General features: G+C 40.7%; 1 protein-coding gene across 8 annotated transcripts in view; it reads left to right on the forward strand.

The window, feature by feature from the left end:
- LOC127062112 (nucleolysin TIAR) overlaps positions 1-26,174 on the forward strand; it is a 387,317-nt gene that overhangs the window by 344,805 nt on the left and 16,338 nt on the right. For all 8 annotated transcript variants that reach the window (XM_050989791.1, XM_050989797.1, XM_050989795.1 and 5 more), the window contains 2 exons: positions 3,884-3,986; positions 23,934-24,114. In XM_050989791.1, the coding sequence (XP_050845748.1) occupies positions 3,884-3,986; positions 23,934-24,114 (284 nt within the window). The remainder of the gene's footprint in view (positions 1-3,883; positions 3,987-23,933; positions 24,115-26,174) is intronic.

The following is a 26,174-nucleotide window of genomic DNA, read 5'->3' on the forward strand; positions in this document are numbered from 1 at the left end:
ATATATATATACATACAGATACATATATTCGCACAATATCGTCATCGTATATGCTTGCTATGACAACATCGTCTCAATGGCGATACGGCACCTGTTCCATTTCGATGCAAACAAATGACGAAGTTTACGACGATCCATAAAGATCGAAATCGTGAGAAATTAACAGCGTCAAGTTGAAAGTTGGAACTGGTCTTTCGATGTTCGATCGATGGAAATAGTAGGGATACGAAGGGATGGTTGGCCAGAAGCAGAACGTTGCTGGCGGAAGCAGCTTCAGGGTTTACAGCATCGTTCTTGGAGCAGAGACTAACAGAGAGAGAGAGAGAGAGAGAGAGAGAAAGAGAGAGAGAGAGAACGATAGCGAATGAGCAAGCGAGTGAGCAAGAGAGAGCAAGTCCGAGTTTTACTGTACCCCACCAAAATCCGCGACGTAAATCACGACGAAGTTAGATGTACGGCTGAGTAAAAGAAGGCTTTCCCCCGTTTATGGCGAGGTTATTCGTCGAGGCGGCCGAACCCGGAGGTAGAACCTTCTCTCGTTTCCCCTCTGTTTTAATGTCCTATCGATCTGGACCACCGCCGGCACCTGACTCACACCCACGGTATTACTATTGCCGAAGTATAAATTTCCCGGGTGTCTCCGCTAACCTCTAGGAACACGCGAAAATTTCTCCTCCTCCTTCTCTCTTCTCTTCCTCCATCCCTTCGTTTCAAGCTCTTCTCTCCCTCCCTCTCTCTCTCTCTCTCTCTCTCTCTCTCTCTCTCTCTCTCTTCTCTCAACCACTATATCCTTCGAGCACCGGATACACGTATCTAAATCGCGTACTCTGATCGCACGGCCAAACGACATCCCCTCCAAACTCTTTTCTGTGATCTACTACTACTACTACTACTACTTCTAGTAGTAGTAGTATTACTACTACTACTACTACTATTACTAAAACGAACAAAAATACGAATTCCTTGGATTCTATACTGGACGCTACTCTTCTTTTCCGATAGCATCCACATTGTCTATCTTCTCCCTCTTTCTTTCTTTTTAACGAACACGATACGATATCCTTTCTTCCTTTTTCTTTCTCCTCTTTCAACGTTTTTAAATTGTTGGAACGATCGAAGATTTCGTTCAATCTTAAAGAAAGAATTTTCTCCCGAAAATCTTTTCATGGATTCGATGAAGGACAGACATTAAGCCACACAAGAGAATCAAGAATTCGAAAACAACTTTTTTCTAAAAAGCCACGTAAGCCGTCAGTAAGCAACGGTGCTCATAGCAAACTGATATGACTTAGTAATATATGCAAAATAGTTGGGTGTCGCTTGGGTCAGAAAGCTTTACGACTGATCGTTGATGTCTATACACAGTCGTCTTTTATATAAAGTTGTAGGTTGAGTATAAGAATAAGATAGCTAGAGTCTAACAAATTCGAACTGAACGAGGACTTCAATATGTAAATCACAAAAATAAAGAGAGAGAAAAAGAGCGAAAGAGAGAGAGAGAGAGAGAGAGAGAGAACAATATTTAGTACTATTACGACTTCTATACTTATCCTTATTATATAATATATAATAAAATAGAATAAACGATAATAATTGGTGATAAAGATAATAACATGGCTATAATAAACTTAAGAGAGAATATTACACGGAATGAGAAATAGAGAGAAAGAGAGAGAAAGAGAAAGAAAGAGAGAGAGAGAGAGAAGCGACACGTTGAAGGTGGAGCTCACTAAAGGAAGATGGAAAGAGAAGGAAGAGGAGGAGAACGTTGATATCGACCGGAGTTTAGAATCGGCTTAGAGTCGAGCGTTCGGTCTCGCGGTCTATCTAGGCTAACCGCGCGAATGTGCGGCATCATATCGGGAATGGAAATTCGAATCGGAAATACTTTATCCCACAGGAGCACGAATGTCGTGGGATAAGGACCGTGGAGTAGTGGGAAAGTGGTTAAGGTGCACGACTCTCGAAGAAGAAGAAACGAGAAAAAGAGTGGGAGAGAGAAAGAGATATAAGTAGAGGGGTTAAAGGTGGAAGAGGAGCGAAGAGAAAACTCCCGAGTCCTTCGAATGGCGCAAACGGTGAGGCAAAAGGTGGGGGTTGCTTGCCACCCTCTTTTCTCCAACCACGCGTTTGCGAGAAGCTTTTCGACGGTCAACCCCTTCCGCTGGAATTTCTCAATGGCGGGAGTATTTTCAACCATCTCTTCTCTCTCTCTCTCTCTCTCTCTCTCTCTCTCTTTCTCTTTCTCTTTCTTTCTCTTTCTCGTTCTCTCTCGTTCTCTATCTTTCTCTCTCTGTCTCTGTCTCTGTCTCTTCCTTTCTTTCGTTCTTCTTTTCTCTAGCTCTCGGCCTCTTTTTATCTCATCTTTTCTCAACTCCAAAGCTTCGTCCAAGCAGCAGTCGAATAAAATAAAGACGAGGATTATTTTTAAGTCTCTTTCTCTTTCTCTTTCTTTCTCTCTCTCTCTCTCTCTCTCTCTCTCTCTCTCTTTCTCTCTTTCTCTACCTTTCTCTATCTTTCTTGATGTTTACCATTCTCGAAAATTTTTTTTATCTTGACCTTTCTTGAACATTTGGAAATCTCAAGGATATACCAGTAGTTATTCGCGTATATGTGTATATTCTATGCAGTGTTGTCTTTTTTTCAAAATGTATCTTTTGTTACAAACTTATATTTACGTTTCCCCAGTTCTAGTCGGTCACGATTCCTTCATTTTTGTTCCATTTTCTTCCTTCTTCTTTTTTCTTTATCGAGAAAATTCTTCCTAATTTTTCATTCGAATTGTACAATAGTCGTCTATCGGATAGGCCAGCACATTCGCACACACATAGAGATATATGGTTTGAAAGGTATATTGAAGTAAGGCCATGACCGTTTTGTTACCTACTCGAGAACAAATAGCCTGGCCACGTGGAGGCTCGTTTTCCCTTCTATCCTTCGTCATAAAGGGTAGCGCCTTTTCTTCGAGAAGGGAATTCAAAGCAGCGATGGGAAACACAGCAGTTTGCCAAGGGCAGTTCTTGGGAAATGCGAGGAATCGGAGGTACGATTTGTCGAATGGAATTCCCTCTCGAACTAACGTATCTTCGACTCGATCCACTTCCAACCCTGCCATTTTCGAGGGTAAAAGGGAAGGGACGTTACTTTCTTACGATTTACTTTAGCCACTTAACGAGCTGTCCCATCAGTCCGATTTAATTCCTTCGTCCTTTGTGCGTCATCGTTTCCTTCTCTCTCTCTCTCTCTCTCTCTCTCTCTCTCTCTCTCTTTCTCCCGCTCTCTCCCTTCCTTTATTTTTTCTTACTTTCTTTATCTCTTTACTTCTCTTCGCGTACCTTAGATTCGATAGTCGTAAGAGAACATTAAAGGACGTCACTCGCGCGAAAGGTATAAACGTTAACGTTATTCCTATTTCCACGAAGAAGCCGAGACGGTAAAATTTTTCTCGATCCGCTTACGGCGTGCTTTTCTCAAAGCAGAGCAGTAATAAATAAAAGTTACGATCGGTGTCCTGCGTACTCGGAGTTACAGCCGTTTGCCGTTGCTCGTAACGCGGCTTTACTTCTTACGTTTATTCCATTTATCCCAACCCCCTTTTGCACAGGCGAATCGTTCCGTCTATCGAAAGCCGTTCTCTTTCTCTCTCTCTCTCTCTCTCTCTCTCTCTCTCTCTCTCTCTCTCTACCACCCACCTTCCCCCACCTTCTTCTATCTCTCTTTTTTTCTCTCTTTAGAACTTATCTTTCTCAAAAGCAGCAATCTTAACCAGTCTATCTCGACTATTTCAAAGAAGAAAAAATCCTGCGTGCTAGAGTTTTCTCAATCTCGCTTTATTTCATTCTATCGCTTGAACCATTTTACTCATTAACATCCATTGTTTCAGGAAGCGGAAATCGCCATCGGTACCATGAACGGGCAATGGCTCGGTAGCAGAAGTATTCGAACGAATTGGGCGACTCGCAAGCCGCCCGCACCAAAATCTGAAGGTGAGTCAAGGACAATTGAACCTCAATCATTTCTTTTTAAATCTATGTAACCTAAAACGTAACTAGAATCTAACTAAAAACTAAATCGTATCGATCGATAGAAATCCCGAAAAAGATTTAACTCTGTCTTATTTCGATTAAGATGAATCGAAGAGAAGATGAATGGAAGAGAAGGAAACGAACAAATAAGGGGAAGAATATTTTTTAAAAATCTCTCTGAGTAGAAAAAGCTTCCAATTTCTTTTTAACTAAAATAACATAAAATATCGGTCGATCAAGGAGAAACGATAGTAACGATGGAGATGGAGAAATAGGGGGAGATAAGGAACGAGGGATATCCGTCAAAGGAACATCGTGTTTATCTCGAAACGCGGTTTACTTGATGTGAATACGAATCCCCGCGTGGAGTTAAATTAAATATCGCGTAGTCGCGTTCACGCGATTGCGGAAATTTCATCGACGCAACCGGAATTCGATTAGGTCGACGAAATTCTATAATTCGCGCAGAAGTGGATGCGCATGATCGAGTCTGTCGTCTATCCTCGCCTCTCTTTCCCTCTCTCTTTCTCTCTCTCTCTCTCTCTCTCTCTCTCTCTCTCTTTTTCTTTTTCTCTTTCTCTCTTTCATCGTTGAGAGTTCGAAAGGTTTGCTCGTTTTCCTTCTCTTTTTCTTTCTCTCTTTAATACTAGCGCGCGCACTCATAGCGTAGATCGTTCGCTCAGAAAGCTTTCACTGTGCCATTCAGGAAAGCTCGAAACGGCTTTACCACGAACGGTTACTCTGCAAAAGCGGCCTCCGCAAAGGCAGCACTCGCCGTTCGAGTGTTTGTTAATCGATATCTCGAGATGGACTCGAGAGCCTTTTTTCAAACGGCAGGGCCAAAAGAGCCAAGGTACACACCGACCGACCACCCGACCGACCGACCGACCGACCGACCGACCGACCGACCGACTGCCTTTTCGATTTGCAACGATCTAGTACTATCGTGTTGGATACTATGTCGTTGGCTACAGCGATCGACTTTGAGAAGTTCTTTTCCTTTTATCACTAGAGGAACCCCTATCGCTCCACGACACACGCCTCGCAAAATTTTAAACTTCCCTCAGCTCGAATCTTTTTCCTCGTTTGTCGAAAAAGAAAGAAGAAAGCCCTTTGGGAAAATCTCACTCCGACTTTCAAGCATTTCCTAGACGTTCCTTACCACTTAAAACTCGATGAAACTTTAACGTTTAAAAAATAATTACTTTTTGTGTTTTCTTTCTTAACGTCAGTCCATTTCAAATTTTATGAATATCCTATCACGTAATATCAATGACTAATCATCATCGCAGGGATTTCGATGATATTTAAACAATAATAATATTTGTCAACGATGTTACAATAACAACGAATGATGAACAATCATGGTATAATTGAGTTGTAATTCAAGTAGGAGCGCTGCCGTAACAAACAGAAATATCTATCAATCGTGTACATAGATTCGTGTCATAGGTACTCTCGTTGATTATATTGGAAAATATCAATATCAGAAATGTATTAAATGACCTCAATCGCGATAAGTTACGTTTGAAAATTAGTATGGTCATAGGAAAGGATCCTCGGAAAAGTACAAAAGCCTTAGCTAAGGAAGAAAAGGGGGTAGGGTAGGAGTACGCTAAGAATTCAATTGAAGTTATGAACTAAACGCATAATGAGCTTGAAGGTAGCACTCCGAGAGCCAAGTAAGTATTATTATATTATCATAAGCGGCTCTCCGTCGTCAGGCCACGGACCTCTCCTACCTCCGGAGAGAGTTAGCTCCGACCCCTCGACTAACTAATTTCATTCCCCAAGTCTTTAATTAGTATTCGTCGCGAAGCGTCCGAACTTTTTCACTAGACTACGAGGGCGAGGAGGAAAAGAAAGAGGATGAGAGATCTTCCGCAGCCTCCAACCTCTTTCTTGGACCCGACCGACCGTTCAACTGTATTTGCATAGACCAAATTCTCAAAAGCGAAACTTCCTATTTCTTTACCAGACAGCCTCGTTTTCCTCGCCCTTAACATTTCCTTCGAAAATCTATTAGAATATTTCCATCGAAAGACTAAGAAATATGTTCCTCGATCGTACGAGTAACAACGAAATATCTATTGAAATATTAAGAAAAGGATATGGAAGTAAATTACGTAAGACCGAATCTTTCTCCTACAGAAACGTCGATAATGAACAGGAACGAGCGATGTTACGTCATCCACCGGATGAAGATGTAAGAAACAACATCGTCAGTGATGGTCGATGGCAACAGTCGAAGCAGGCTCGTTCTCTCTCTCTCTCTCTCTCTCTCTCTCTCTCTCTCTCTCTCTTTCTCTCTCTTTCTCTTTCTCTTTCCCTCTCACTCTTGGTGAATAGATTCGAAGAGAAGAGCAAGTTCCGAGTGCAAGTTTATCGACTATCGTTTTACTCCCCTGAATTACACGTCGGAGTTTATATGACTCCAGACTTCTCCTTCGCTCTTTCTCTCTTTCTCTCTTTCTCTCTCTCTCTCTCTCTCTCTCTCCTCTCCCTCTTCTTTCTTCTTCTTACTTTAGTATCTCTTTCCAAGAACATCCTGGCGATTGCGCCAAGGCTCATCTACAAATCCAAAAGCCAGTGCACCATAGCCACCGCGCCAAGATTCATCTGCATATTTTGACGTAATAGGAGGAACGCGACTGCAGCGAGAGGTCTCTTGCATTATACATTCTTTAAACAAATCTCGACTCGATGTAAGCAGTCGGAAGTTGGTTTAACGCAGGAACACGATGATAATAATAAGAAGATAGGGAAGTACATTTCGTGCGAGCCAATTTCTTCGAGGGAAGAAGAAGTTTCGATTATCTGGAAAGTGTGCCGTACTCTTCTCCCTTTCCCTCTATTCTTCCTTTGTCTTTCTCTCTCTCTCTCTCTCTCTCTCTCTCTCTCTCTCTCTCTCTTTCTCCTTCTTTCTTCTTTTTTTTTCTTTTATCGACTTTCCGTTAACCGTGATTATCGGGAAAAGAATAAAACTATCGAGAGAGTTAAAACATATAAATTTGCCGGTCTTTATAAATTTCGATTATAGTTTAGGCTCCGTTCTTTTTAAAGATTCACGCTTCGAAAGAGTTTCAATAACTTTTATATAAAATTTTTATCATAATTTTGATGACCCAACTTTTTCATTGAACGTGTACTTAAATTAATCAATACTTTTTTATTAATTTACTTTCAATCGTGTCGATCGATTGTTCGAATCTACGTCAAGTAAAGAAAGCGAAAGAATAAATTGTCTAAGAGAGCTGGGTTCAGAGGACGGAGAGGGTAAATAGAGAAGGAGGATGAGGTCGGAAGTGAGCAACCATTTAATTTGACTGAGTCCCGAAGTTAGTCGGCAACTAGGTCAATATTTTATAGCTCTGGCAATTAGATAATTTTGCGGCCGGGCAAAAATATGATTGCTGGCGTGTGAAAGGACCAAGTTGGGCCACGGGTTAATGTCAAAAGTTTGTATCCGGTATCGTCCTCAACGTGTCGAATCGTCTGTCTCTTTCTCTCTCTCTCTCTCTCTCTCTCTCTCTCTCTCTCTCTCTCTCTCTCTCTTTCACTTTATCCAACTGTTCAACCAATCTCATATCGTTTTCAGTCAACGTAATCGCGCCTATTCATGAGAAAATTCGATAAAAATATAACGTCGAGATTTTTTATTCGATTTTTACTCTTCCCCAGAATACATAATTCGTTATAGTCGCATCAATAAACCTTGCCAACTTTCCACCCCGAGATATAACTTAGGCGACGACAGTCGCGATCGACTATCTTCGGAGCCAGGCACACACGCGCATATATATATATATATATAGGTAGAGGAAGAGAGAGAGAGAGAGAGAAATGCATAAAGAGGCGAGTCGCCGATACTCACGCAGGTGGCAAACGCAACCTTAACGCAATGTTAACGCACCGGAAGTCCAGTCCATCACGAGTGACGTAGAGTCGACGTGTAGGCATTGAATTAACAACACAGTCCGTTTGCGAGGGTTAAGTGTCGAGCCGTGTTGGAAACACATGGAATATACTCCCTGGCACTAAAGTGCGCAAGAGCCAGTAGTAAGCTTGAAAGGTCCGTGTTTAAAGTGAGAGAGAGAGAGAGAGAGAGAGAAATAAATAGATAGATAGATAGATAGATGGACAGATAGAGTGAGACTAAGAGAGATAGATAAATAGAGAGAGAGAGAGAGAGAGAGAGAGAGATGCGCGAACAGTCTACTAATACACTTCATCGTGTGCGTGATGCAGTCGATGCGGCAGACTGTCTACCTACAAGTTCTATCGCAAGTTCTATCCAATCCCGGCCGTAGTAGTTAAAGGCGAGGCAAGACGAGAAGTCCAACTGCCCCTTTAAATTCACCCTACAGCCATCCGCATCGGCTTACGGCCGCCACGAGGGAGAGACCACCCTTATCGCTACGCGCGGGCCTTAACATGTTGTCGTTAACTATACGGGGAGCTTCTATCGTCGTGCCTCTCTCGTTGACGATTTTCACAGGGAATAAACGGGACGAGTAACTTCCGTGGTATCCTATGAGGATGAAAAGATAGTCACAGTCATGTATCAATGTATATGTGTGTGTGTGTATATGTATATAATCCACATCATAATAATGTCGTTTTGTTTCAAATTCTATGCTCTTTAGAGAGTATCATCTTTCATATTTTCGTAATATTAATCATGAAATGTTAGCCGATATATACGTACTTCATCGTTTGACGTTGAATTTATTCCCAACGAAATATAATTCAGATTTTCTTTTTCTTTTTTATGTTTTTTTTTTTTTTTCTTTTTCATTCTTTCCTGCTACGTTTATAACTCAGGTAATAGTCTTAACATTGGAAAACAATGGATAGTATTTCATTCTCACGGCATTCGTCATTTTTCACTGGAGTCTAGTCTATTCGTCCCTTTAATTCTTTGATTCAAAAAAGAGAAACAGAGAGAAAGAGAAAGAGAGAGAAAAAGATAGAGAGAGAGAGAGAGAGAGAGAGAGAGGGAGAGAGAGAGGGAGAAAACACAGAAAGAGAAAGGGAGATCGTGTACGTGCTATCGAGCAGTTTCATTTTTTTGTTTCGAAAACGTGGTTCACGGAGTACCAGAGACAAAGGGAAGGTCCAAACGCGACGACACCCGCGGCGATTATTTTTCGATGCGATTCCATTAAGCCCGATTTATCAAGCGACATCGTTCATCGTGCCTTTGTATTTCGTCATATTTAAAGCACTCATAGCGCGTTGAACATAGAGAGAGAGAGAGAGAAAGAGAGAGAGAGAGAGAGAGAGAAAGGGAGAGAGAGAGGTTTCCTCCACCTCCAACAATTTTGAAAAACGTGCCTCCAGCTCTTGTGTCAATTCAATACACGGTCTCGAACGTTGAAACGTTCACAAGCAACGATAATTACTTTTATGGCCTAAAGGGCGGGTCAAGTACACTTTCCCCATCCCCCACCATCCTCCTCGCGGCGATATGCACGTCGAGTGCGTGTTTTCGTGTGTTTGCAAATGCGTCTATACGTTGCTGAAACACGAGGCTGATCGAATGAAATGTCAACAGACGAACCTGCTGGCCAACCACCGAACCTGTGCACTTCACAATCCCTCTCTCCCTCCCTATCTCTCTCTCTCTCTCTCTCTCTCTCTCTCTCTCTCTCTCATGCTGGTTCGATCTACCATCCTTGTCTCCTCTTCTCCCTCTCTTTCTCTCTTCCTCTCTTTCCTTCTCTAAAGCTTTATAGACAAACATCGACGAGAAAAGGAGAGACCGTGTTCCGCTTGTTGCATCGACTCCACTCGGTCGATCGTTCGAACACAGAGACGAAGAGTTTTTGATTGGCTACCCGTATCACAACAGCCCGCGGCGATTCCGGTATACGTCGTGGGACTGTGCAGTGGTATACTTTTGAAACGGCATGAATAATAAATTAGATGGAATTGCTCTGAAATTGGCGAGTTTTCTATATTTTAACGTGAGAACAAAAGAAAAAAGAGAAAGAGAGTGAGTGAAGAGAGTGAGAAAAGTGATTCAAACGTCATCGTTGTGGGTACTTCTACGTGGTTTCGTCCGATTGCTGATCGTGAGCTCATGAAGCTCGAGCCTCCTTTTCAGAACACGAACGAACCGACAAAATTGACTTCGATCGGTTCCTCGCCTCGTGATTGGAGTTTATAACCATCGTCGTTCCACTGCGGCGCCGATTGTTCGACGAAGTTAATGCATTGGTGTTAGATACGTTTCGAATCTCTCTCCCTTTCCATCTTTCTCTCTCTCTCTCTCTCTCTCTCTCTCTCTCTTTTTCTCTTTCTCTTTCTATTCGTACATAAGTCCATCTAAAAGCACATACTAACCAAGTATATACAATATGGTAGAATCGTGTGGGTGGAAAGCTCTGGAACGAGAGACACGCTTCGCGTGGGACAGCAAATTGAAAATATAAAGCTGGAGATCTCGTGCTTGTGGTTTTCGACAGGAAAATCCGACGATATGGATGGCGCTTAGACGGTTGGAAAAGCTTCAACTGTTATTCCAACTTGATATCATTAGATTTTTAGACGATTACGAAGTGAGGACAACCTTTAGGGATTAAAAAGTAAACTTTATACTTAAACTATAAATCGTCTTTACGTATTTATATTGATATTGGTATTATAATAATGTTTCTTTATAACTTTTATGAGAAATTCAAGTTAGTGTACGTACTTCGAGAAAGAATCCATTTAAAGCAGATGGAATGGAGAAATAGTTAAATTTGATTTTGTTGACGGAACATCGAAGAGAATAAAAGACAGATAAAATAATAAAAGAAAAAGCGGAGACAAACGGATAGCGTAGGAGCTCTTTAAACCTCTTCGAATGAAGGACTTGCGATTCCTTCTGCTCCAGTATCCTCCGGGTCAGCCTGACTTCCTGACTCGGTAATGCAGCGGGATGTAAAACTTTCGGACAGAATACGAAATCCGCGCGTGATTCGAATTAGGGGCATAGCTCGTTGCGAGTTCGACGTAAAGCTGGCAGAGCTGAGGCGAAAAATGCGACATACCTTAAGAAAGTTATTCTTTCTCTTTCTTTCTCTCCTCTCTCTTTCTCTCTCGATCTCTCTATCTCTCTCTTTCCCCAAACTCTTTCGTGCATTTCTAGCAACAAATTGAAGAAAATTGGCGGGTTCGTTATTTACGATTGATCCGGAGAAAACGAAGCTAGGATACTCAGCTTTGCTTCCAAACTTTCGATTTCTTTCTTCCCTCTTCTATTTCTATTTATTTTCATTTTACGGTTCGACCGACCATGAAATCCTACTAGATAACAGAAACACAACAGAGAAATAAATGAAGATGCCCATCTAAAAGACTTTACTACGAGAAAACGTCGTACTATGTTACTCCTAGTTACACCTGCTCCACGATATTTCCTCCAAGATATCTACGTTGAGATCCGATCGTTCTCATCTTCTCGAAGACAATCCTTCGAATTAGTTCGAATTAATTAGAGAAGAATCATCCGGCGAGACGACGATCTCAACCACTAAGATATCCACTACCTTTATCGATCATCCTAGTAGTCGGTGGCGTCTCGAGGTCGCCATTATACGACGAATTTTGGCAGTGTACTTCGTCCACAAAGTTACATAGTCCACTTCGATCGTACATAGTCACGATATACGTCTTAACTCGCCTAGCCAAAAGTCTCATCTTCGACTTTAAAAATCCGTCAAAGAGTGCGATCACTCTTCTTTTTTTTTCTTTCTTTCTGGAAAGAGATTTTTACTGGTAGAGATGACAATCTAAAACGTAAAATCGTACTATGTAATGTATGTGAACTTTGAAAAACTTTTTCTCTGCATTCAGTTTGCAGTAATGTTACTAACATTCTAAGGCATACCATCCACCACCGTCCTTCTTCGAAAGCGTGATGTTTCGAAGGCTGACTCGTGCAGCTAGAACACCTAGAGTCTCGTAGGTATTGTTCTCGGAAGTGCTTGCACTCGGGTGTACTTCACACCAGAAACTATGTATTCTAGAGCAGTCGTCTGTATGGTACGATATCCCTTGCTCTGCCTTTTCTACTGCTAAAAAAGTAGTGTGACTTTGCACAAACTAGTCTTACCTTTGAAGAGCTTCATTTTATCTATAGAGTCGATTAGATAGACAAAAATAGAAAAATCAGAATCAACGTAAATACGTATATACGATGATATCGATAACTTTCGGAAAGTCTAGAGTCTATTTTAGATCCAACCGAAGAACAAATTTTTCGAATATCCGAGACTTGATCGTCCACATCGACTTTAACTTTTACCGTAAAAGTTTCCTCACGAAAATTTTCTCTAGAGAGATAGAAAAAGAGAGAGGCAGAGAGAAAGAGAAAAAGACCGACCTCTCTTCCTTGGTAATTCGAAAATGAAAGGAGACTGACGACACCTAGGCTAAAATTAGATTTCCGGAGCCCGAGATCGATCGAGTTTACTCAGAAGAGAAAGAGAGGCAGAGGGAGGGCGGGAGAGAGAGAGAGAGTGAGAGAGAGAGAGAAATTCGGGGTGGCGTGTACGCGTATGGTCGGCCCCTCGGTTCAATCCCAAAAACTTTGACGATTATACAAATCGTGTCGATAAACCTACTTCGTGCCCGCGCAATTTCGTCCCAGGATTTCCGATGTAAATCGGTGCTCGTTTGTCCTCGACGACGACGACGACGACGACGACGACGACGACGACGACGACGTCTACTTCAGAATGGTTCGACCAATCAAGGCCGTACGTCAGTTTCAAGTGGTACAAACACACGAACGAAATTGTATACGTTTTTACATGGTAAATTTGCATGCCTCTGTGAATTGACTGTAATGGTTGAAAAATCGAGTCAAAAAACGTAACACCAGTTTGTATTTGCGGACAACTAATGGTTCAAATATCGTGTTCTTTTGAAATCAAACACGTTGTCCAATACGTTCTCGATACATTGCCTGTTTACGACAGGCCAATGCTTCCTCTTTGGCTTTTTAGCAAAGGAAAGAAAAACATTTTGCTCTCGAACTCATTTCCTTTTCTCGAATACTCCACTTCGATTCTCAATGACTCTCTTGCTCGAAAATAGCGCTACTCGTGTACTCCTACGATGAATGTATATATATCGTATCATTAGTGACTATAGCAGAGATTTGCTTTTTCCACGAAACGTTCTCGGACTCCCAGTGTGATTCGTTCGAGTCAGCGACGTTCCAATCCTTCGTTTCACTGCTTCTGAATCCGTCGTTTGCAATCGAAGCACAAAGCTAACTGCATGTACGAGAGTGAACATACTGTGTACACGTTGCTCCATGTATTATATATATGTTCTTGAAAGGGAAATTGAGAGAGAGAGAGAAAGAGAGAGAGAGAGACAGAGAGAGAAAAAGATGAACATATAGACAGAAACTAAAGAGAAGAAAAAGAAGAAGAGAAGGAAAAAAGATATTTAATAAAAAGGATGGACTCTCTCTACTTATATACTATATATATATAAATAATATCAACACACACGTAAACATAAAGACTTATACATCAAAATTACTAATAACGAGAGCTGACCGAATTATAAGAGAGAAAACAAGACAGACAGTCTTCGGAGTAAAAGTCTGACGTATAATTAACTCGGCATACGAAATGAAATTCCTGAGGGTTGTGGCTACGCCTACGTACGTCAGTAGAGGTAGGGACGTAGGAAACGCCTCGACTTGCTTACTGGGAAGCTGCTTTAACCATTGCTGCTGCCGAACACGTTGCTCGTCGTAGGACTATGACGTAGAAGAGAGAGGAGAGGAAAGGAGAGAAGAGAGGAGAGAACGCCTTTGGCGTCCGTTGCTAGAAGGGTAGTCCAGAATGATGGTGGTAGTAGTGGAAGGTGTGCAGAGGCTTGTGCAGAGAAGTGGATCGAAGGTAATATAGGCACACATACGTGAGCAAAGGTGCGGAGAGAGGATTGGTTTTCTCGTTTTGGCAAAGCGGGAGACCATTTCGTCCTCGAGTGCGGAACGCTGTTGAACACCCCCGTGGCTCTTTAAACGTTCGACTTGCTCCCTCTCTTTCTTTTGGAGAGAGAGAGGGATCTCTATCTTTCTCTTTCTCGCTTTTGCCATCGCTATATCTACCTCTATCTCTCTTCGACCGTGTATCTTCGTCCGTACTTACATCGTCCCTCGGCTCGATTTCTGGCCTTGTTCACTCTATCTATATTCACCTCTCCGTGTTTCTCGAAAGGTCCTGTTTATTCGCTAATACGGAGACACACATACCAAGTGTGACACCGAGGAACGTTACCGATCGATCATGCCATAACCGCGTGACTTTAAATAATCGAATTTCGATGTGCCCCATTTGGAGAAGAAATTTTCAACAATCTCTAAGGAAACATTTCTCTTGAATTTAAAGACGATGTTATGTTCCAATAGAACTATTCGCTAAAGATATATATATATATATATATATATATATATATATATATATATTTAATTAGAGGGAATAAATTTGAATTGTCCGTCTTTAAGTTCATTGCTAAACACACACACATATATACACAAACACAAACGTACATATATATCCGCGTATTGGACGCGTTTATCGGGGCCACCAATCTATTAGGGCAAGTCCGGAGAAGGGCGAAAGCTCGAATTTATGCCGCGACTACAAATCTTGGCTTGGCTCGGCTCAGAAAGGGAGAGGGAGAGGGAGGGAGGGAGAGAGAGAGAGAGAAAGAGAGAGAAAGGGGAGTTGGAAACCAAGTAGATCGGAGTGGAGCACGAAGCAGCAGGCTAGAGCTCGATTCTAGGGACTCCTCGAGCTCCAGATTCTACTACGGTAATCGATTACCGGACGAAAACACCTCTATTACAAATCCACAGCTGTCTCGTACGCCCATACTTCCTGTAACGTATAGGAAATCCTAATTAATGACTCGTTCATGCTCGAGCACGAACGACGACGAACGTCTCGGCGCAAGAACGTCGAGCCTCCTCTAAAGAGAGAGAAAGACAAAGAGAAAGCCTTCCATATCAAGAAAACACATTTCAAACGATCGACATTCCGGCTCATGGAGAAGCAACTGACTCCTCCCTTGAATTTTATCCTAAAGCCAGATAGAACTGGAATCTTCGCTAGAATCTCTCTTGCACTTGTGGTAACAGCTTTTCCCTGGTTACCAAGGGAGACGGAGAGATCTTACTAGAGGAGGAACAGAGAATCGTCCTAGAGTAGATTTTGGCTGGAACGGTAGCAACGGCAACTGGGGAGCAACTGCCGTAAATAATAGCAGACTAAGCCTTTCTCGTAGATTTCGATGCGGCTGGAAGAGAAGGACTTCTCTCAGACTGGTCCAGGTTGAACGTACGCTTTTCTATGGAACGAAACCGCCTATCCTCAAGATTACGTTGAAAGTTTAACAGCCATGGTTACTCAGACCTTCTTGGCAAAGTGTGGTGAGGCTTTGGGTTAGCCCGCAGCTTTATTAGCCCTGATAATGTCCCTGCGGTGAACATACGTTCCTGTTTACCGCTGGAAACCGCTCAACGTCATGTGCCACTTGCGATCTCTCTCTCTCTCTCTCTCTCTCTCTCTCTCTCTCTGTCTTCCTCTCTCTTCCTCTTTCTCTCGTTTTCTCTTACATTAAATGTTCATTCGAGCATATCGACCAAACGCACCTTCGTTTCCTCCCTTTCTCATCGAATATAAAATAGAGAAATACGTGATAGTAGAAAACGCTAGCTTGCGATTATCGTAGACTCCGAGATGCGTTCGTCGACTGTAATATTCGGCATAACTTGGCTGGTAACGAGACATCACCTCCCCCATCCACCCTATCCCATCCAGAGAATTATTCGTCTACCATACGCACCATTTCACAGAATGTGCAATCTTCCTTGATTCCATACGCAAAGTGAATTGTTGTAGCGAAAAGCCGAAGTTCCGAGGATTCCACCTTGTTACACGAATTCCAGTTTGAACCAACCGACCGACTCTCCGGCATGAATTTAGTTCGTAGGTGCGGCAAGCCGAATCTTCGATCTACCTCGCTGGATTTTCAAATCCCCCATTGATTATTCATGAAAAGCCAATAACCCGAATAGATCAGCAATATTATCATTCGTCGGTAGGTAGAAATAAATGCTTCCAAACAGGATTTTCTTTTTCTCTCTCTCTCTCTCTCTCTCTCCCTCTCTCCCTCTCTCTCTCTCTCTCTCTCTCTTTCTATATGTGTTTCTTCCCTTCCATTTCTCTCCTTCTATTATTCTTTCTTTGTGAAAAATTAAAAATCATTCTTTGAAAGAATAAACTTCGATTTACTTCCGACAAAATCAATGTCATCGCTTCCGTGATAAAGGATCTCTGCGTATTAACGTCATAAAAATAACTGTAAATTACCGGCTGACGAGCTTATTGTACGATTACAGCGACGCCAGGGGATTATACGCCTCCATAAAGAGATGTATCGCAGCGGTTTATTGCGTAATCCCGAGAGAAAAGATAGCTACTCTTCGGGAAATGCTCGGTTTGTGTCATTATGAGAAGAACCATTAAATTGTCGTTAGTGTCTTAAGGGAAACGTAAGGGCTATACGTACGAACGAACTATACTACTATGGTCACGATTCTCTAACAACAACAACAACTACAAGTACTAGTACTACTACTACTACTACTACTACTACTACTACTACTACTACTACTAGTACTACTACTACTACACTATTACTTCTACTACTACTACAATGCAACTAAAATAAGAAGAAAGAAGAAATCCATTTAAGCATAGAGTTCGTTTTAATGTCCCACATTTGTTGGAATTCGAGCTCGACGATCGAATCCATTTACTTCGCTATGTGCTTCATTTATAATCGCACTTTTTATCCACAAGATTCACACTTTTTCATATATATATATTTCATATACATATATATATATATATATGTATGTATATTTATATGTATATATATATTTATATGTACATATGTATGTATATATATATATATATATTTATATGTATATATACTCTATCGTCTTTGTACGTATGTGAAAGTATTAGAAAAAAGAAGCTTCTACATACTATGAATAAAAAAGAACAGAGTTATAAAAGGACGGCTCGCGTTGAATATAGTTAAACTAATGAAATATACCCTCAACGCGTCTCCATTATCATGATTATGATTATTTTCTATAGGAACTGTCGCTGTGCTGATCTTTCGGTACATGTCGTTTTAACAGGAATATTTTGCAGGAGGGTGATACGGCAGGAGTTAAAGGCCACAGTAGCAAAGAAAAGAGAAAGAAAAAGAGAACGGGGGTTGATGAGAGCTTAGACGAGAGTGTGTAAGTGTACCAAAATACAAAGCAACCTAGCTAAAAACGTTATCTAATTTACCCTTTATTAAAAATATGTTTCGTACTTTCTCTTACTTCTCTTACCTCTTTTTAATATACTTTCTATTATATACATACATATATATATTTATATATATAAATATACTTATATATATATATACACATCTTAACTTTTGAAATACATTTCCCCCCACACAACGTTTATATTATATTACTCTCTTATATCCTTGTTGTATTTATTACTTATCATAATTATTATTATTCGCTCTAATACCTTTCCATTTTCATTCTTCATACTTGTATAACATTTGAATACGTGCGCAGAGAAATATACGAGCGACGTCGACCATCGATCCTTCGAACCATTCGATTTTTACATCCTCTTTTTAGAGCTACGCTTCGACGCTTCTATCTTTCTCCGTGCACATACAGCCGTTCTCTCTTTCGTCCTTGTACTTGTCGTAAAAAAAAAAATATGACGCGAGAATAACGGGATAAAAATTAGAAGAGAATGCCATTAATGTAAATTAGTGCCTAAATTAAACGGCAGATCGTGCCGAGAGTCACATTAAACGAGAGATGTTCTTTCTCAATCTCTGTCTCTCTTTCTCTTTCTTTCCCTCTCTCTCTCTCTCTCTCTCTCTCTCTCACTCTCTCTCTGTATCTCTCTCTTTCTCTCTTTCTCTCTCTCTCTCTCTCTCTCTCTCTCTCTCTCTCTTTGCATAAAATAAAATTTTCTTTCTTTAGATTATTGCATATAAAAATTATCTCTACCCAACCCCCATAACATATATAGCAGCACGTTAATGAAAAATTTAAATAATAGTAAATAATTATCTAAATTAACGAGCGAGCGAACTGCTGTTTATAACGTAATTAGAGTTATTTCAAGAACGGATTGGTAGTTTGATTTCTGCCATTATTATTTTATAGACGTGTAAAGTAACGCGCAAGAAATGAATAGAATGTTACGTGAATGTACGTATTTAGTATATTTAATAACGTAATTCAGAACCTCAGAAGTAATTTTTCTATGTCGTAACTTGTTTTTTTCATATTTTTTTTCGTTTTTTGTTTTTTTATAATATATATTAATTTTGATATGCATGCTCACATATATTTAATTATATTGGACATTATGATAACGTGGAAAATATGAAACGTTACGAGATAATAAAAAATGCATATATGGGTGCAGGGTAGAAGCGTATGTATTCTCGTGAAAGAAGGAGGAAAGAGAGAGTTGTACAATCACCAAGGTAAAAGAAATCAATTCTTTTTTCACTCTTTTTGCTCTATTCTTATTACGTTCTTTTTTCTTTTCTCTCTGGCTCACATTCTCTATCACTCATTTTTCCATTTTCTCCATTTTTTTCATATTTCCGATACATCCTTCGAAATTTTCATAGTAATACCAATGGGAAAACAAAATTTGAATACATCATGTGAGCCTTTTTTTAATGAAAAATCTTCTACATTCTTCTGCACAATCTCTTATTTATTTTCACAATTATATTTTTAAATCTAACTCGAGTGCCAATTCCGCACATTTGTACATATATTTTTAACCTGCTGGACTACGTTACCACTACATTTATCTTTCCCCTTTCTTTCTTTCTTTCTTTTTTTCTTTACCTTTCTTTCTTTATTTCTTACTTTCTTCTATTTTTTTTCTTTCTTTTTTCTCTCTTTTTTAAGAGACATTATTACGTGCACCTTCAACTAACGTGCACAATTTTACATGAAATCTTTTTCTCTCTCGATTTTCTTCAGCTAGTTAGACTTGTACCTTTAGAAGTACGAAGTTTCGATGGTGTAGCTATTTTACAGACAAGATACTTCGGCCGTACCTTTTGTGAAGCGTTACAAAGCAATACGGGTATATATACTTTACTATATATATATACATATATATATATATATATATATATATATATATATATATATCTACAACGTAGAACAATATCTACGTAAGAGAAATATATCCAATAAAACTTGTTACGAAAGTTTCTACTTCATTTAACGTGGCCGTTACGTCTACGTTATCTAATGAAAGTCGGCGTAACTTACAAAACGAGAGCAACGTTGGACATCTTTTAATTTCAATATTCCAGAAAATCGTACGAAAAGAAAGAACTTCTTTCTTATTAGAGGACAATAAAAAAGAAACGTAAAAGATCACAATGAATATTTTGAACGTTAGAACACTGATAATAAAACTAGAAACTATGGTAGGCAAATGTATGCATGTATATGTATATGTATATATATATATATATATATATATATATATGTATATATGTATATATAATGTGCATATATAGGTACGAACGCGCGAAAACGTTGATAAAAAAGGAAAAATATCTAGAAAGCAAAACTTTTTACTTTAGCAAGAAAGGGCCAGAAAGCTGAAAAATAAAACTTCTAAGAACGTTCGTCGTTTGTGTCTAGTAATCTTCTATACATATATCATTGAATGAAGAAGAAGAAGAACAAGAAGAAGAACAAGAAGAACAAGAAGAAGGAGAAAAAAGAAAAACGACAAAAGAGGGTAGGTACGAAAAGGAGAGCTAATGTCCACTTAGAGCGTTTCTAGCATGAATTTAGTCGTGGTGGAATATTGGCGCGCAGCAGGAGTGGCCGGTGCCAACGAAACTTCAAGTATCCTCGTTATTTAAGGGTGTAAGAGTTACGTACATTCGAGTTTCATCGTCGACATCAGCGAAGAAACCATTCGCCATAAACTGGAGGAAAAGTGGAAACTTCTTTCTACGGTTGAAGGAGAGTCGAAGCCAGAGAAAGAAAGAGAGACAAGGAGTGTGTGTGTAAGAGAGAGAGAGAGAGAGAGAAGATTAGAAAAAGAGAAGAGAGAGAGAGCGAGAGAGAGAGAGAGAGAGAAAGAGAAAATACGAAACGAAGAAAGCATCGTAAAACTCTAATATCGTTGCCCTCCGTTTCTTATTTCTGACCGCGTGTTATCTCGGCCGTGTTCATCTTCTCTTTCTCCCTCCTTTCCTCTTTCTTTTTTTTTTGTTTCGTTTTTTCCTTTCCTTCCATCTTTCTTTCCCTCATTCGAGAGACTAGAATTACGTTGCTTTATTGGAGGATCGCGCGATCGTCAGGAAATTTCGAGTTTACTCCCGAATTTCTTGTTGATCTTTCACCTCTTCTCTCTCCTTCTTTCTCTCTGTCTCTCTGTCTATCTGTCTGTCTGTCTGCCTGTCTCTCTCTCTCTCTCTCTTTTCCTGTCTCTCTCTTTCTCGATTTCTTTTTCTCTATTTCTCTTGGGTGCGGAACTGTGCCGAGTTATCGTACATTCGAGGGAATAAAAAGTTCGGTATAACCGCTAGATAAATCCAGTTAGCAGAGTGGTAAGTGATTCCGAATGGATAAGAATAAAGTATCACCGGAGCGAATTCGCGACCCGTCCAACGATTTATGATTGATCACGAGAAGAGAAAGAGAGAACGAGAGAGGGAGAGAGGGAGAGAGGGAGAGAGGGAGAGAGGGAGAAAGGGAGAGAGGGAGAGAGGGAGAGAGAGAGAGAAGTTCGTTCAGAGTTTTATCACGCTATTATCTACGATTAGCTAGCTCGTGAAATCGTACGACCGCGACTGCGTTTTCTCTCACGTAAGCTTCGTCGATGTAATCAATTTTCAGAAGAATTATTATACTACCTAATGCATACAAAAATCGTGGAGAGAAAATTAAAAAAAAAAGAAAAGGAAGTGGGAGAAAAAAGAAAATTACATTTAACATCGAGAAAATTTTTTTGGAGAACAGTTAACAAATCACTTTGGAGTTAAAAAAAAAAAGAGAAGTAGGACGTCATCGGTAAAGATAAGTCCCGATACCCTTCTCCCTCATTCTCTCTCTCTCTCTCTCTCTCTCTCTCTCTCTCTCTCTCTCCCTCTCATTCTCGTTTCTTTCACATCGAATATTATATCTCGCATACCAATCGATCTCATCTCCTTGAACGTCCCTATTTTAAAGCCGATTTTCATTCACGGTGCACCACTCGCGAAAAAACTCTTTGATAGTTCGCATAGCCACGATTTTCGGCGGCTTTCTTACTCTATTTTTTAACCTAATAAGCTTCGAATCTACGCAGCTTTAGAATGATAAACGTAACGATCGCTCGAATCGATCGTACATCTTCTAACATGGATAAAACGACGATTATTTATTTACTTATAAAAAGTAATTAAACGACCGTAATTTCGTCGGAAATAACAAGATTTTTAACAAAAATCTATCTACTGAATATTTTGTTGAGATCTTACGACAAAGAAAAAAGGAAAAGGAATTTAATCGGTACGAATAATCGCTTAACATTTTTATGCGATCGATGAACAACGATTATTGTTCTTCGATACGTCCGAACGTAATACAAAACATATTGGCCAATATCAGCGTGAACAACGTCGATCGATATTGGTGCAATGTTTTCTACTACGATAAAAATCTCTCACAAGATTTTTACTACATCTCTAAACCCACATTTATATCGCGGGGCCAGTTACTGCTTTGCTTGCGAAATTTTTTCAATATTTTTCAACATATATGCATATATATATATATATATACACATATATATATATATAACAATATCTAACATTCTAATTCGCAATTTCTCTTCTCAGGTATTCTGTACATAAAATTGTATAATTAACAAAACTCACGTATTTTCCTTATTTTTCGTATAATAATTCTTGAGAATCGTAAGGAGGCAAAATAATTTTGCATGCTCTCTGTATAGGTAACTTTTAAAGTGCAACAGGTAGTAGAAGTGAATCTTTCTTTATTTATATTTTTTTTCTTTCTTGCATCTTGCCGATCAAATGCTTGCCGATTAAATAATGACGACGAATCGATAAAAGCGAGCGATACTCAATAAAAAGAACGAAATTGAAAGAACAGATTCGAAAAATCCATCAAATCAAATATTTGCATGCATTGAAAGTAGGAAAAAAAAAGGAAGAAGAAAAAAAAAGTTGGAAAAAACTAGTCGGACATCGTCCATCTACGTACGTCTTATCTAAAGAGATAAGAAATCGGTTCCTTCTAACAAACGAACTTCCGGTGATTTTTGCTTCGTCAAATCGGTGTTCCCGATAAAGAGAAGAAAGAAAAAGAAGAAAGGATCGGTTTTTTCTAAGGAATCTTACCAGTAGAAACGAACTGACACTCTGTAAAAAGTGGGAATAACGTCCGTCGGGCAATAAAGAGATAATGCCGAGCTTTGTGAAAAGAAGGGGACAGTCCCTTCGTGGTAAGTTCTTAACGGGACGTCCAGCCGTTCTGAGAGGAGCTTCCATCCCCCAGAACGAGGCAATTACAGAGCCGTGGTTTACCGGTCGCGTTTACACCCGTAGCTTGCTTCTCCGTATAGGTTAAGCCCCAGTGCGATCGTAAACTTAGCTGACGCGGTCCAACCTCTTTGGTATTGCCGTTCGATATCTCGAGCTCGCGTCGTCGTAGTCGTGGTCTTCGTCATAGTCGTCGTCGTCGTCGTCGTCGTCGTCGTCGTCGTCTCTAGCCTCGACCATCGTCGTGAAAACTCGCTTGACCCCCTTCGTAGTATCAGTAAAAGGAGAAGTGCAAGAAAGAGGAAGAACGAGGGATGGGTCAGGGATAGAATGAAGAAGGAGGGGAGAATGGAAGGGGCTGAGATAGCTGTCAGATCCATTGCATCGGAAGAAATATCTATTTTCGCGTATATCCACGTGAATCCCTGGTGGACACACTGTGACAATTTTTCTACCTTTTTCATATTAAATATAGAAACAAGATGGGGGAAAAAGGAGTGGAAAAGTATTACATCGAATTCGCAGGAATCAAAGTATCATCGTCTTTCTCTCCTCTCACCCCTTCTTCTTCTTCTTCTTCTTCTTCTTCTTCTTCTTCTTCTTCTTCTTCTTCTATCCCTCGTGCCTGTCTAGTCGAAACAAGCTCGTAGCAAATCGGAACGGAAATCGATCGATCGATTCATCCAATGGTGTACGACACGATCGCGTCCATTATGCGATTAATATCAAGACACATATTAATTCGCTTTTGAATAACGTTATTAATGACCGAAGTGCGGAAGCACGACGACGTACGATTAAATCGGTCGAGAGTAGTAGGGGTGGTAGTAGTAGTAGTAGTGATAGTATTAGTATTAGTAGTAGTAGTAGTAGTAGCAGCAGTAGTAGTAGTAGTAGCAGTAGCAGTAGTAGTAGTAGTAGTAGTAGTAGTAGTAGTAGTAATAGTAGTAATTCTCGTTCGAATAACACCGCGCTCAGTAGCCGTAACACACGACGAAGATTATTAATCTAGCTCTGTAATAAAAAGTAACGGAACGTGTAAACCGAAACTAACGAATTAATAATTTCGCTTAAGTGCCATTCCTCGCGTTGCAACGACGCATAGCCCTTTTCCTCTTTCGCGTGAGATAACGAAATTTAGCCGCTTTCAACCGCCGTTACTCCGACTTTACTCAGAACAGAACAGAAACGAACATGCTCGTTTTTTTTTTTCTTTCCTATGTGTCTATCTCCTTTTCTTCTTTTTTTTCGCAGCGAACGCAAAGCCGCTAACATTCGACGAGGTATACAATCAAAGCAGTCCGACCAACTGCACAGTTTACTGTGGCGGTTTGACCAATGGTTTGACAGAGGAGCTCATGCAGAAGACGTTCTCGCCGTTTGGATCTATCCAGGAGATTCGTGTATTTAAGGACAAGGGATACGCCTTCATCAGGTAAATTACTAGCCGTTATTGAGGGTGACGTTTTCTGTGTGTGTGTGTGTGTGTGTCTTTTTCTCTCCCTCTCGCAGAATAAGCGTATGCTGAGTAAAAGAGAAAGAGAGAAAGAGGAGAAGAGGAAAGGAGTAAGAATGTACACGAACCGTTAATTATTCGCCGGATATCTCGCTAGTAATAGGGATAGTCTCCAAGAAATCTTTCGGTATCATCCTCTGTGCAAATCCTCCGAACTCCAGCATTCACATGCGTCGCGTCGTTTCAAGGCTTCGCGATATCCCTTAAGACTACATCGTGTCGGCGTAGTCGAAACGAAGCGACGACGTACGTCACCGGTGTGTCTCGTTTTCCTGGTGTACACTATGGAATGACAGAAATTCCCTCGAGCGAGTTAGACCCGACACGCGTTTCCTCGCGTGACTAGACGTCTCGTCTCGATTCGTAGATAAAGAGAAAAAAAGAGAAACAGAAAGAGAGGGGATCGATGATCAAGAAAGAGATAGAGAATAACGAAACGCACGATCCAACGATCGTTTGTAACTTTGACACGCGGTAAACCGAAGGAATTTCTTTTTCTTGGAGCAAAAGCTCACGTCAAATCATCACGAAAGATGACATTCTTTCTCTCACTCTCTCCCTCTCTCTGTCTTTCTCTTTTTCTCGAGACCTACCTTCAAATGGTTCCGCCATTTTCAACGATATATGTAGATATATTATAGATATTATATACACATACACACCCACACATGCAGGCACATATATATATATATATAACTTGATTAATAGTTCTCCTTTAGCGTTGCACACCCAACGATTATGATCGGCCCACAAAATTTGGGTCACGATTCTTGTCTGACAAGAAATATGGCGACGCCTTCGAGAATCCGTCGAGCATTCGTAACTCTCAAAGGCGTATCTATATCCCTTAAAGACAGCCGCGACCTACCTCAGGACGAACTGTCGAGAGCTGTGGGAGGGTCGTGATCTGAAACGAGGGATAGAAAAGGACGATGAAGTAGATCGAGGGAAGGAGTGAGACGAAAGAAAAGAGAGAAGGACTGATAGGGAAGGAAAAACCCTTTCTTCTAACCTCTCTCCTTCTTTCTCTTTTCTATCGCACTCGTTTCTCGCACACGTTATACCCCATTCAGCATTCTTTACTCTCTTCTATCCTCCCCTCTGAACGATCGTCTACCCCTTATCCTTCCGTCGCCATTGCCGTCGCCATCGTCGTCGTCGTCTTCTTCTTCTTCTTCTTCTTCTTCTTCATCGTCGTCGTCATCGTCGTCGTCGTCGTCGTCGTCGTCTTAGTCTACCCACCCCCGAAGCGTTCCGCTCTCGGTGTGTCTGCCACAGTTCCGCCACCCGTGGACAATGTCCGTCGTTCAGATATCTTCCGTCTAATTGCTCTTCCTCCTACCATTCTTCCGGTACCGTGGCATCATCCCCACCCTTTACCCGGAAGCGAATATCTCGGGATGACGTATGGACTTACTTCTGGGCTTGGTTCGCTCCGCGAAAAGGGACACCGAGGGAAGAGTTGAGAAGAGTGAGAAATAGAAAGAGAAAGAGAAAGAAAAAAAGAAAAAGAAAGAGAAAGAGAAAAAAAAGAAAAAGAAAGAGAAAGAGAGGGTTGGAGAGTGAGAAAGGATCCTTTCTTCTTCGCGAAAAGAAAGAATCTTATCTGCTGCTGGTTATCGCTCGAGTTCGGCTCTCGCCAAAGAGGGTTGAGGGTGAAAGGGGTGAGTCTTTGCTGACGACGACCATACTTCCTTCTACTTGACGATCACGGACGCAAAAGAGAGAAAGAGAGAGAAAAAGAGAGAAAGAGAAATCGTTCGAACCATTCCATTGTGTTGTCCCGATCGTGAACGTTAAAAGTGACCTAATCTTCGCGAACTTGCAATAATTCTTCGCCTCCGACTATCCCAGCAAATTCGGCACGAGCCGCCACTGCCCTTTTACGATCCCTTTTAATCCCCGTCCCGAATTCGATGGATACAATGTGCGCGTCATGTCCAAACTTCCGTTGCGTTTATCCAATAAAATTTATTGTT

The sequence above is a fragment of the Vespula vulgaris genome, chromosome 3, assembly GCF_905475345.1.
Source record: "Vespula vulgaris chromosome 3, iyVesVulg1.1, whole genome shotgun sequence".
NCBI lineage: Eukaryota > Metazoa > Arthropoda > Insecta > Hymenoptera > Vespidae > Vespula > Vespula vulgaris.